The sequence below is a fragment of the Nymphaea colorata genome, chromosome 1 (genome assembly GCF_008831285.2).
Source record: "Nymphaea colorata isolate Beijing-Zhang1983 chromosome 1, ASM883128v2, whole genome shotgun sequence".
Taxonomy (NCBI): domain Eukaryota; kingdom Viridiplantae; phylum Streptophyta; class Magnoliopsida; order Nymphaeales; family Nymphaeaceae; genus Nymphaea; species Nymphaea colorata.
This window is the reverse complement of record NC_045138.2, coordinates 19797151-19809438: the sequence shown is the minus strand read 5'-3', so window position 1 is coordinate 19809438 and position 12288 is coordinate 19797151. Positions and strand designations below refer to the sequence as shown.

The 12288-nt window shown below is 41.0% G+C and overlaps 2 protein-coding genes across 3 annotated transcripts; both read right to left on the bottom strand.

Moving 5' to 3' along the window:
• Window positions 1–2640: 2640 nt before the first annotated feature.
• On the bottom strand, window positions 2641–5217 carry LOC116267122 (uncharacterized). Of its 2 annotated transcripts, XM_031648705.2 has the most exons (3): window positions 5016–5217; window positions 3524–4914; window positions 2641–3241 (listed from the first exon to the last, which is right to left on the bottom strand). In XM_031648705.2, exons 2-3 carry the CDS (start codon window positions 4717–4719, stop codon window positions 3127–3129), a joined length of 1311 nt encoding a protein of 436 aa, XP_031504565.1. In that variant the 5' UTR covers window positions 4720–4914; window positions 5016–5217; the 3' UTR covers window positions 2641–3126. The 2 variants fall into 2 exon arrangements, with proteins under 2 accessions (XP_031504565.1, XP_031504574.1); XM_031648714.2 differs by lacking the exon at window positions 5016–5217 and having other exon boundaries at window positions 3524–5007.
• A 2702-nt stretch (window positions 5218–7919) lies between these two features.
• Window positions 7920–12273, bottom strand: LOC116247383 (threonine dehydratase 1 biosynthetic, chloroplastic-like). Its single transcript, XM_031619567.2, has 9 exons — window positions 11744–12273; window positions 10812–10991; window positions 10140–10409; window positions 9845–10051; window positions 9365–9613; window positions 9203–9276; window positions 8852–8969; window positions 8638–8772; window positions 7920–8259 (listed from the first exon to the last, which is right to left on the bottom strand). The coding sequence occupies exons 1-9, from the start codon at window positions 12230–12232 to the stop codon at window positions 8119–8121; spliced, it is 1863 nt and encodes a 620-aa protein (XP_031475427.1). The 5' UTR covers window positions 12233–12273; the 3' UTR covers window positions 7920–8118.
• Between the last annotated feature and the right edge of the window lie 15 nt (window positions 12274–12288).

Below are 12288 nucleotides of genomic sequence, written 5' to 3'. Positions count from 1 at the left end.
CAAGGTCGGCAAGCCTTTGTTAAGGGAATTTCTTCTTTTTCAATTACTGTTGTGGCCTTTTCTCTTCTTCTCAATCACCAATAAAAACAATAAAATCCCTTATGTTGAGACTTATAAACATACAAAGCATTCCGCCTGTAAAAAATCTGCCAAGCTTTAACTTGAAAAACGAAAAGAAAGTCTTGAGTTTTGTCTCCTTCAAATTTATCTACCTAAATGGACATCAGATACATAAATGGATTTATATTCAAGGGGAGGATGTAAATGCTTCACAGTTAAGATACATCAAAAACCATAATCAAGTTTTTTTTTTCCCCATTCAAGGCAAGGATGTAAATGGTTCACATTTAGATACATAAAAAAAACCTTAGTTTTTTTTTGTTTTCCATTCACATCCTTACCTTCAACATAATCCATTTATATATCTATGGAAACCAGATCTCAATCCTCGTGGAAGCAGCGCTAAAGCAGGAAAATCATATCCCCGCAGTGGTAAAATCATAGCCAGTTGAGCTCAATACAACAAAAGGAACAAGATTTCAACCTAGCGTTTACTCCCTGCTTCTTGCCAATTTCGACTGATTAGAATCAGTTTCTGTCTCCATTGATATAATTGGATGAATTAAATTCGCATGTCTGCACCCTCGGCTGTGACCTACACCAGAAGAGGAAATAGTAGCAGAGAATCCAACAAACGGCCCTAAAGAATGGTACCCAAGCAAACAACGCCTACAAATGTGCAGTTGGAGCAATTTGCGAGTCAGGAATCTTTCTTTGTCTAATTCAAGCAGCTCTATGTAAAACATTCAAACACATGGTTGATTCTATTGCTACACTAAAGATTGGCGTGCTTAATGTATTTGTTGTCAATTCTTTGAAATAACAAACAATCTGAAAGCTAATGGGTTAATAATAATTCCATAATCAGACTTTACATATGCATGGAGAGCATGCTTGCATGGGACCAGAGGATTCCCAAACACAGGCCAAAAGCATCCAGCGGCCCCTCATGTTTTTTAATAAAGATGCATACAAAGTCCAATGAGCTCCCTAACAAAGTTACTTTGGCATACTGCTGTCAAAGTGCCAATCCACAGAAACTAAAATTTTAGTCTGAGGCCAAATTTCCACAGCTAAATAAAGAAAATCTATCCTGTCAATATGCACACTCATCTCATCGATCAAATCCATGAAGCAGTGATCTGCACATGTCGTGTGTGTCCAAAAAGAAAGGGCACTTTGCCCAATTCCATGCTTGGTGCTACAAGATCCAGTCACCAAAGGCCAAATTTGTAAGTCTGTACCGTGCAGTATATTTGTGAATATGGAGGAGAATGTAAAAGAATGAGAAACAAAAATGAGATCAAGACATAGGACAATTAAGCACAAAAGCACATAGAGAATACTAGCTTTGTCCTTTCTCCTATTACCCTAGAACTTATAAAACCCTAATCCCAAGGCCTGTTTGTCAGAAATAGGAGTATTGCCATTTTTATGAAGTTTCCACTGCAACCAATATACAAGGTAATATGAAGCAGGACCCAAATTGGAGCATCCATGCAATAGCAAATTGTCCATTCTACATTAATCCCATGCCTAACCATTGTTGGCAAACTTGGAGAGTAGACTTGGGAATTGCAGGAGTCGGCTTGGGATCGTCCTCTCACTGGAATGCTAGTCAGTAGCCAAGCGAGTTAGCACCAAAACTCAGGCAATTGGGCTAAGAATCAGCTGACTGGAACAGTGACTCAGATCGGAATCCCCCGAGCTTGGTTCTAACTGCTTTAAAGTGTAAAATTTCATCTTCATTCTTAAGTTCTTAACTATTTGTTGTTTTTTTTTTTTTCCTCATGAAAACTTTTATCAGGGACATGAAAGGAATACTAGACCAACCATTTGCAAACATATTTTCACCATCAATTTCTAAATGTTTTAGAGGCTCATGAAAAGTCAGGTGGCTGATACGAGAGAGATAAATACAAGCTAAGCAAGTGTTTTAGATTCATGGCCTCCCCTTCATAGTTAAGAGTTATTGACAAATCATAACCAAGATCATGTTGCTCTATGCTGGTTGGGGAGACAGTATATTACAATAAAAATACACTTAAAATTTAAAATATATGACCTGACCCAACCAAGTCACGAGTCAACTTGCTGACCTACTGATCGGATCGTTTATCGATCTGAGTCCGATTCTCGGGTTTGCCAACTATGGGCCTAACCACAGACAAATGAACTTACCCAGTCATTGGATAACCAATAGAAAAGACTAACCACCACTTTTAGAAAACCCATCCTACTGGTTCTGACCACTATGCAGCAGATCTGTGCAAAATTTGACCAGAATTCTAACAAAAATAATTGAATTGAAGCAGACAGAACATTGAGGACCTACAGGCTACAGTTCAAAGTAAAAACTTATGGATGCACACATACTCCTATCGGGGCAATCTTTACTTGTCTAAAACAACGAAATCATACAATTAAGAAAAATTAACATGCTTCATGTGCACCATTCCCTTGACTAAACCAGCATCATTGTAAGCAAGTTCAAGCTTCGTATCAATATAGAAAACTCACCGCCGTAAGAAGTTGATCAGCCAAAGGAGAAAAAAGAGAATGCAAAGCCTCACGGAGCAATGAAAGTTAACATTGCACAAGTGTCATAAAAGAAATTGTTAATAAATGTGCTGACATAGAACAGATCCTGAAAGACCTTTGCCATCTTAAGATACAATCGTACTTTGCTAACCATCCATCAGCTGCTGCTTAGTAGTCAAATGAGCAAGGCGAAATGCTAAAGTGGCTTCTTAGAAACGAGATATGGAGGATATTATTCCATCTCAAGTTAGACTACTGTAGCGAGTTGAAAGAGTGGGTGCTTTTGGCCGGACCGGCTTCTGTTATGGAGATACATTTACAGGGGAAATACCTATCCTCTAGAAGCTCCGTACAGCTCAAGGACAAGGGGAACAGAAGTGTGATGTAGCTAATAGTAATAAGCCTCCGGTTACAGTGTGACACTGTGGACAAGCATGACCACCACACCTGATGGGCAAGAGATAGCTGCTCTAACTAGGAAGCAGAACCATATGGTGGCCACTTTTGAACCACCTTATCTGTCCGTTAACGGGACCCCCAGTCCTTCAATTTCTTGCTTCCTTTCGGTTTGCTTATTGGTGCACTCATACCAGCCATCTTTGCATTATATTTTGCTCGAAGAGGATCATTTGCCATCCACCTAAAATGGATAAAAGGAAAAATGATACTTCAGTCGAATGCCTTAACTGAAAACAAGGAATACAAATAAAAGTACTGAAACAAAAAATAAAAGAGACTGAGCCTTCCAATTGAAACAAATACTTAATCAAGAATCATGAACCGGGACAACTCAAAATGTAAGACAAAGCAATCCTCAACCAATTCAAGAGAAAAAATGAACCAACATAAAAGTGAAGGCAGGAAAAGAAAAATTGATTAGAAGTACAGAAATAAGAGAAAATTCGTGCAAGAGGGCACGTACGGGTTGTTCCAATCGGTTGTATCCTCTGCAACAAGATGGGTCCACTTGGTCCTCCCACTGCGGCCAAAGTGTTTCACCTGCATCACCTTGGGCAGGTTGGTCTTATCGAGCTTGTCCTCTCCAGTTGGAGCTGAGAAGTCACGCGCGTATATTTGTTGTGCTCCAGCAGTGCCCGTAAGATCATCTGCATCAGACTGGAAGAAGGCTCCCTTGTGGTAGTACTTCTGCATGAACTTCCACTTCTGTTTCGGCGGAGGAAGAGGCTTCGGGTTCTTCCTCTCCCACTCGCGCCGCTCCTCCTCTGTCATATTCCTCACTTTCTCGACCTCCTCCTTCTCTCTGAGCAAAGCCTCGCGGCCCTCGCGGTCTCTCCTGATTCTTGCAATCTCCCTCGTCTTCCACTGCTCATACTCGTCAGCCTCATTCACCTCATCATCAGTATCAACATCGGCAATATTTCCGGCCTCTTCCTCTACATTCTTCCTGATTTCCTCCTCCTTCCTGATCTCCTCCACTACTATCTGCTTTGTTTCTATCTTTCTCTCGCCTAGCCTCCGCTTGGCAAGCTCCTCGAGTGCCCTTTCCTCAGCCTCGAGCCGCTCTCGCTCTGCAATCGTGTCCCTCTCTGCCTTCGGGATGAAGACGGGCTTTACCATCGCCATTCCCGCCTGCTCCTCCTCCGAATCTGTCTCATATTCAGACTCCTCTTCCTCCTCTTCCTCTTCTTCTTCCTCCTCCAATTCTTCCTCGGCTGCAGCAGCTGCTTCCTCCCTCTGCCGCTGCAGCAACCTCTCGCGGATCCGCCGACGACGCTCCTCCAGTGCGTCCTCATCCTCCTCCTCTTGCTCCAGTCCTTCCTGGGCCCTCTTCTCCTCCTCCTGCGTCGAGATGATCTCAGCCTGACGAATCCGGCGATGCGTTGCGATCGCCTCCTCACGGTCCTTTCGGCTCTCCGCGAGACGCCGAAGCCGAGCATCATCCTTCGCCTTGGCCTTATCTTCATCTTCCCGGGGCGGGAACGCCTTCTCGAGCGTGATTGCTCCGGTCGTCCGGATATCGCCCTCCTCCTCCGCGTCGTCGGCCCATTCTGGCGCCCTTCCAGGCCAATAACGCTTTACCTTCGTCTGGCCGATCTTCCCCCGGAGTTTATCCCGGATCGCTATAACCGTGTCGCTCACTCCCGCTGTTACAGACATCGTTGCCTATCACCGAAGATACGAAAAACCCCTAGTCTCGGATGCCGAATCGGTAAGGGAGCACGAACGCCGTCGGCAACGGCGACGAAATTTATTGGAGGATCAACCCCTCTCTGGTTCCTTCGCGTCTGAGCCTCCCAATAGTTATTCGATGAAGCTTCCCAATCCAAAGAAGTGTAGGAAAGAAAATAGCCCCTAACAATGAAATCCGCACACTAAGCTTAGTCGGTTGCGCGCAAACGCACACAGACACACAAAGCTCAAACAAAAATGGAAGAACAAAGACGCTGGCTTACCAGAGAAGAAGGACAAGCGGAAGTACCAGAAGCTCCCACGGCAACCCTAATTTATCGAGAGAGAAAAAAAGAAGAAGAAGAAGAAGAAAAGGGTGTGGGATGGAAGAGAGGAGCAAGGGATTTATTGCCTCGTGTTTGGATTGGGGGATCGGAGAGTTGGTTCCCGCGGTCGAGGCGATATTTCTGTTGTTTGGAAACGACGGGAAGGAGCTCTTAATAGGCCTCGCATCTCTGGTCGGCCCGACGCTCTAAATTCGGGTTTGGATTCAATCAAATGCTTAAAATCCGAGATCTAGCTTGACCCGGCTCTGTATGGTTAAAATAAAAAATATTTTAAAATATTTTTTATAATATTTTTAATAATAAAATATATTATAAATTTTTTTACTAATAAAATATATGTTGTTATTACTTGCAGCAAGTGCAATCCAACAGGTTCTGGTAATGGCGGAACGTCTAAGATGCTTGATTAACAGTAGAAAGAAAGAGTATTCAACCATCGTTTATCACACACTCCAACTTGGCGTTGGTTCACGGGGGAAGTTGGTTTCAGTGGAGACTTAAGCCAAGAGAGCTGCTTTATGAGATGTATTCCATGACAAATGCTAATGCTCCTACACTTTGAATCAATCAATTACCTATCAAGATGTGGAGAGGAACGGAAATGAGAAACAATATCCAACCAAACAAAAGAATGTGAACAGGAAAGAAATGAAAAGGTCTAGGAATTATGAGATAATCAACAGAATTACTGTAAATCAGAAAGTTGAGATAGACACCATAAGATGAGAATCATGGTAACTTTAAGAAAAAAATTAAAAAATCCTAAAATTACATAGATACTAATAATAAGGCATAATAACTGGACAAAATAATAAAAACAATGTTTTGGACCTTTATTGATGATAAAAATGGTTATGAACACTTTAATTTAAATTTAAAATTTAATCCATGATGATATTAACATTAAAAATGAAAAGGAGTAAAGGATTGCCCAAAAAAGGTGAAAAAAAATGTGCTAAACTTGTTTTAACATTTTTTTTTTCAGAAAAACATGTTCACAATTTTGCCATTTTTCTCTTTCTTAACGTAATGTTGTTTTTAGAAAAAACGCAATTTGTAACAGTGCTTCATATTCACACATGCACTCCACTGATTTACTTTCACCACCGTGCCTATTTTTATGAAGCATCTCAAGAAACAAAATCGCACCTTCCACCCTTTCACATCCGTAACATTCTTGTGGAGTTTAGCAAAAACACAAGTCCAAGTTAGAGGCAAAAAACTTACAATGCGCCAGAATACTTGGTTGGAAGAGGAGCAACAATAGACTTGTTTATCTTATTGATCAATGATTGCATATCCTGCAGACAATCACGGAAATTCAAATTGTTCATGAGGAAGGAAAGCAGCAATAGTATGCCAAATAATATATATATATATATATATATATATATCCTGGAAGCATTTTCAATGGCAGGTGCTTGTATCAGTAAATGGCGTAGACATGAAGTATAGACAATGATGCAGAGAATTAACACGTCAAAATATACACAGCGACCAAATATCAGACTTGGTGCCATATGGAATATCAGCAAGAAGCTCTGGGCACATATAGCTGGGAGTCCCAACAACCTAAGACTAAGAGAATAAGTATAAATATAAAGGAAGAAAACAAATATCAGACAAGTATCAATTTCACCAAGTCAGCAGAGTCTTCTGTTCTGTTCTGGTGAAACACTCCGCTTTGTTTGAATCAAACGAGGTACCACATTTGTACCCGATACGACTCGATACATTTAACCGAACCAAATCCGAGACACTTGCCGGTCCGCCATAGTACCGCGTAGCCTGCTTGTTTACAAGGACTTTCATCACCACACAAACTTAATGTCTTCACAAAGGGCATTCACAAAACCTGAATAAATGGATGGAAGATGCAACATTCTGTTTGATTGCTTTTACAACGTTCTCTTAAAAAAATTATTTCATTTTCAACTGAAAACCCTTGAATTTTGACGCAAAATACTGTACGTTGGTAATGTTAAACACGGAGGGGACATTAGAACCATGATCATCAAATGGGCACGGTGGGGTCCAAAACCAGAATTTGGTAACAAGAACACTATGTTCATTGGAACCCCGTGTTTTTATGATTTTGTGGCGGTTTTCAAGAAATTCAACACTACTCATTGGTTAGTTAGAAGTTGTTTAGTTTTAAATACAATATGTACTTGTTTCATGAATTTACCACAAAATTTAGAGAAATTAATATCTTGTTCCTAAGGGCCTGTTTGATTGTCGGGTGAAATTTAACGTAGTAAATTTACCATGATAAATTTTTCTGGAAAAATTTACAGGATGAAATTTCTCTCTCTTTCAATCTGAGGTTCTGTTTGATGCACAGGAAAAATTTAACGTGGTAAATTTAACCATGTTTGATGCACATGAAGAAATTAACATGGTAAATTTAACTATGTTTGATGCACAGTAAGAATTTAACGTATTTAACGTGGTAAATATTGTTTTTTTGTGTCATATCCTTTTCAAATTTGACGTTGGAATTTAACGTGATAAAACAGTACATTGAAAGGACAAGAGCTAAAGGCTTGAATTAAAAACATGAGGGAACGCAATTTTACCTGTTCATAAGCATAACATAGACAAAGCATAACAGCAATGGGGGACTGTGCGAAAACCACTAAATAAGTAGTGCAGGATCATGGCATCCCCAATCAAATAGGGGATCATAGCTGCACCATCAGTGTGATATTAAGGAGAATTTGGTGGATAATATGCGGCTCCACCCCACCATCTTCATAACACAAAATAAAGGTGAAGAAGAATAACAGTACCGCAGCAGTGGCAAGCTAGCCGCCAGACCAAGCACCAATTTCCTTTGGCTTCCAAAATTAGATTATTATTATTATTATTATTAAAGCCTATGGGCCTCCACACAAAACCTAAGACTAGTTTCCAGATCAGGCACCAATTTCTTTTACCTCCAACACTAGATTATTACAATCAGAGGCAAACAACAGGCAAGGCTAAAAGCTTGCTGCTTAAGATGGAAAGGAAAAACAAAGGAAGCCATATTTTCAGCTCACTGCATCAAGAGCCTGTAAGCATCATTTGTCAGCTCAACAGCATACTCATATCCGAGGTCATTAGCACGATCCCTGAATTCGTCCATGTCCGGACCTGGAATTTGGATGCCCACTAATACATTTGCACCCATTTCACCCTGTAAAGAAGGTAAAGCAAGGTAACTAGTTAATAACTGTGAGTTACAAGTGTGATCTCCACTGGGTCAAAGATGAGAAGCAAGGTAACCAATTAATCAACTGTGAACTACAAGTGTGATCGCCACTGGGTCAAAGATGAGCTAGTGACAACTGAGCACTTTAGGACGAGGGTCAGCTGAACAGAAATAGCCCTATGGGCCTCCATCATCGACATAACGAGTAACTGGATTCTCCATTGACATTGATGATTTTAAAATTGAGATACAAGAGAGGCTAACCAATGAATCACCACTTCATATAAAACGCACAAATTGTTCACAATTATCTAAACTTGGTCAGGTTGGAGAAATTATGATCCACAAGCATTAGAGGAAAACCTGTGCTCGATAATGGAATAAACTGATATTCCACTGTGGGCTGAACGTGTTCAAGAATTTTATCAGAGCACCAGGACGCTCAGGAAACAGAAATCTACAAAGAATCTCGTTTGTCACATTTGACCGACCTCCCATCTAGAAAAATACAAACAAAATATTACTGTGTTAGACTAATGTCAATTAAAGTGGTAAACCACAGAAGCAACATACTTACAAGATGGCGTAGGTGATCTTTAGCTAAGTCATTGTCCGTAAGATCAATAGTTCGTAGCTGAGAAGATTCCAAGCGTTCAACCATTGCTTCAAGCTCACAAACTTCATGAACACCAACACTGTAAACAACAAGGCCAATGAAGGAGAATTCAGTAAGAGTTGTATTTCTCCCGATTCAAGATAGCATTTTTCTGTAACTACAGAACATATTGCTAAAAGTTTGTTTCATCACACAGAAACTGATGGAGTCCAAACTCTCATTTATTTCATCAGCAAATTTGGCACATGAAAGAATACACCATTTTCTTGTACAAACAAGCAAAGGAAACAGTAACAGCCAAGGACTTTATACCTGTACAAGACCAGCGCTTCCTCTCTAGTGTTATCATATCTGTATTTGAACTCGGTTATATTTATTGGGCCAATCTAAAAATGGACAGGTGACAATTCATTATTGATGCATTACAACAAGAGGATAGAAATGCACAAACAAACATCTCTTTTAAAAGCTAACCAGGTCACAGAATCTTTTAAAGCTTCCTTTTTCCTCAGGCATGAAGGTAGCCAGGACAGCTTCTTTTTTCCGACCAACGTCAGCAAGCTCAGTCACAAGCCTTAGCCTATCAAAGTTCATGTTTGCTCCACTGGTTATGGCGACCACAGATTCACCTTTTAGCCCATAGTACTTGCAGTATGCTTCTGCTCCAGCCAAGGCAAGAGCACCTGCAGGTTCCAGAATGCTCCTCTTCTCTTCAAACACGTCCTGCAACACGAAGTTGACAGAGACAACATATGATTCAAATGGTTGCACTTGCAGAGATCACACGGATGATTCGACATAAAGGAAAATATCTGTTAGAGTAAGGATAATTACATATAGCAGCTGAATTAATAATTCTAGATAGAAAAGGTAAATAAAACATTTTACCATTTTCAGAAGAAAAAGTACAGCACCTATTTACTGAAAGCACTATATAAAGCAAAGAACTGTAACCTTGATAGATGCACATATGGCATCACGATTAACAAGAACCACTCCATCCACCAACTCCCTGCATAATCGAAAGGTCGCCTCTCCAACCATTTTAACTGCCACACCATCTGCAAAACCTCCAACATTCTCCAATATAACCCTTTGACCGTGATGTAAGGATAACGCCATTGCATTTGCATCAGAAGGTTCAACACCAATTATTTTTACCTGCAGCAAAGCTCACAAAAATTAATAAACTGAACATGATGATTGGCTTAAATTATAGCCCCACTAAATAAATTTTATATTTTTCCACCTCTGGTCTGACATGCTTGATATAAGCAGCAATCCCAGCTATCAGTCCACCACCACCAACAGGAACAAAAATTGCATGTAATGGGCCCTTTGCTTGTCGAACAATTTCCATTCCAATAGTCCCTTGCCCCACTATGACATCTGGATGATCGAATGGATGTATGAATGTCCGCCCTTCCTGCTCACACCTCTGCTTAGCATATGCTTGTGCTTCATCATATGAATCCCCAAAAAGAACCACAGTTGCACCTAAACGTTTCACTGACTTCCACTGAGTTCAGGGAAAAAGAAAGAGAACCAAGTTTCAGATTTCAAATGCTTAAGGTGGAAAACAAATGTCCAATCAGGTATCATCTCTGGTATAACAGAAATTTGAGAGGTTTAAACTGCAATCAGAAATGTGGTGAAATGAATTTAACACCAACTCAGCAGCCCCTGTGTCACCTCAAGGTCACTCTTGGAACCGGGTGATTCATGTTGCCGCATCCAGAGTCAAAACCTTGGTTATGGTGATGATCCTCCATCACAAGATCAAGGCTTGCCTTGAGTTTAAAATGATTGGATGCCTTTCCAGTACTGGTAAGACTTTTAAAATAGATGCGCACCAAAAATCATGCCAAGTACTAAAGTGAAAGCAAATCCCACAATAGAGCATCAAAACGCAAAAGAAAACCTTGATTTCTGGTGTTGTTACGGGCATAACAATCACTGCATGACAATTCAATCTCTGTGCAGCCAAGGCAACACCTTGGGCATGGTTTCCAGCAGATGAGCAGATAACTCCTCTGTCCAGCTGTTCTCTTGAAAGCCCGGCCATCATGTTATAGGCTCCACGAAGTTTAAAAGAGAAGACCTGTAAAGCCGCACGAAAAAATACCATTGGTAAGAGATTATAAGCCTGCAACTTAGGATGGTATAACAGGAAGAAGTCTGTTCTTCCGTGAACCACTTTTGCTAGAATGCAGGTTCCAACTGTGTTCATTAGCCCAAGCATTCACCTTAAATTGTGCGTCTAAACCATGAACTTGATTTGATGAAAATTCCCAACTTCGATACTTAAACAAAACTTTGACATTAACATGTTCGTCTTAACTATATGTATTCTACATTCTCATTTCTTTCCCGTGGCTCAGAATCAAAACCAGATACCAGGCACCGCGTTCCTTTCCCACCATCTTGATCCGGATAAATGAGAAGAAGAAGCAGTTCCAGGCGTTCTCCATGACCCACTATTGATTCAGTAAGCTGATTAAATGAATAATCTGAGTTCTAAATAGGACAGCCCAACGGTGCTTTGAGTTCATGGATCTTAAATATGACAAAAGCCAACTACTGAAATTTTAAAAGAAATAGCAAGTTAGAGAAAATTTGTATGGGTAAAAATCGCTTCTTCTGAACGTTCTGAAAAAACAACCACACAGAGATTTATGGTAAATATCTCAAACAAATTAAAAAAAAATGATAATAAATGTTAAGTAGTCTTAGTGAAAACAAGATTCGTAGAATGACAAGGCATGGCTGTTGTGGTACAACCACAACAAGGAGTATGTAACCACAATTAATTAACAAACGAGGCCAAGAGAGAGGGGGTGGCGAGAAACTAACAGGCTGCAGGTCCTCCCTCTTGAGCCAGATGTGGACGCCGGTGCGCTCGGAAAGCTTCGTCGCGTACTGCAATGGAGTTTCAATGGCGACATCGTAGACCCTGGAGGAAAGTATGCTGGTCAGGTAGGCCATGGCGCTTGGCGCACTTTCCTCCTCCTCCACGGCCTTAGTTCTCTCTGAAATCCCGCCCAAGTACCCACTGGAATACTGCAACGACTCAGAAGACACCTTCTTTAAGGGACTGGAAGTTACAAGAGGCTTTTCCTGAGTAAGAGGTGCCGGTGATACGGCAACTGGAGAGAGCTCCGTCTCTTTGACGACGGCTGGCGCCAAAAACCGGCGTTTCTCAACGTGGGTGGCGCCAAAAATGGCGTCTTTCGACGTGAGGAGGGAGATGTTCGAAGGAAAACAGCGGCGAGGAACGCCATTTTCGTGGTAGATGGAAAGGAACTGCTGATGGAGAATGCCAGTGGAAGAGAGAGCCTCCATTGCTACACAGCGAGAGAGAGAGGGAGGTAAAGGTTGCAGGAGAACATGAGGATTTA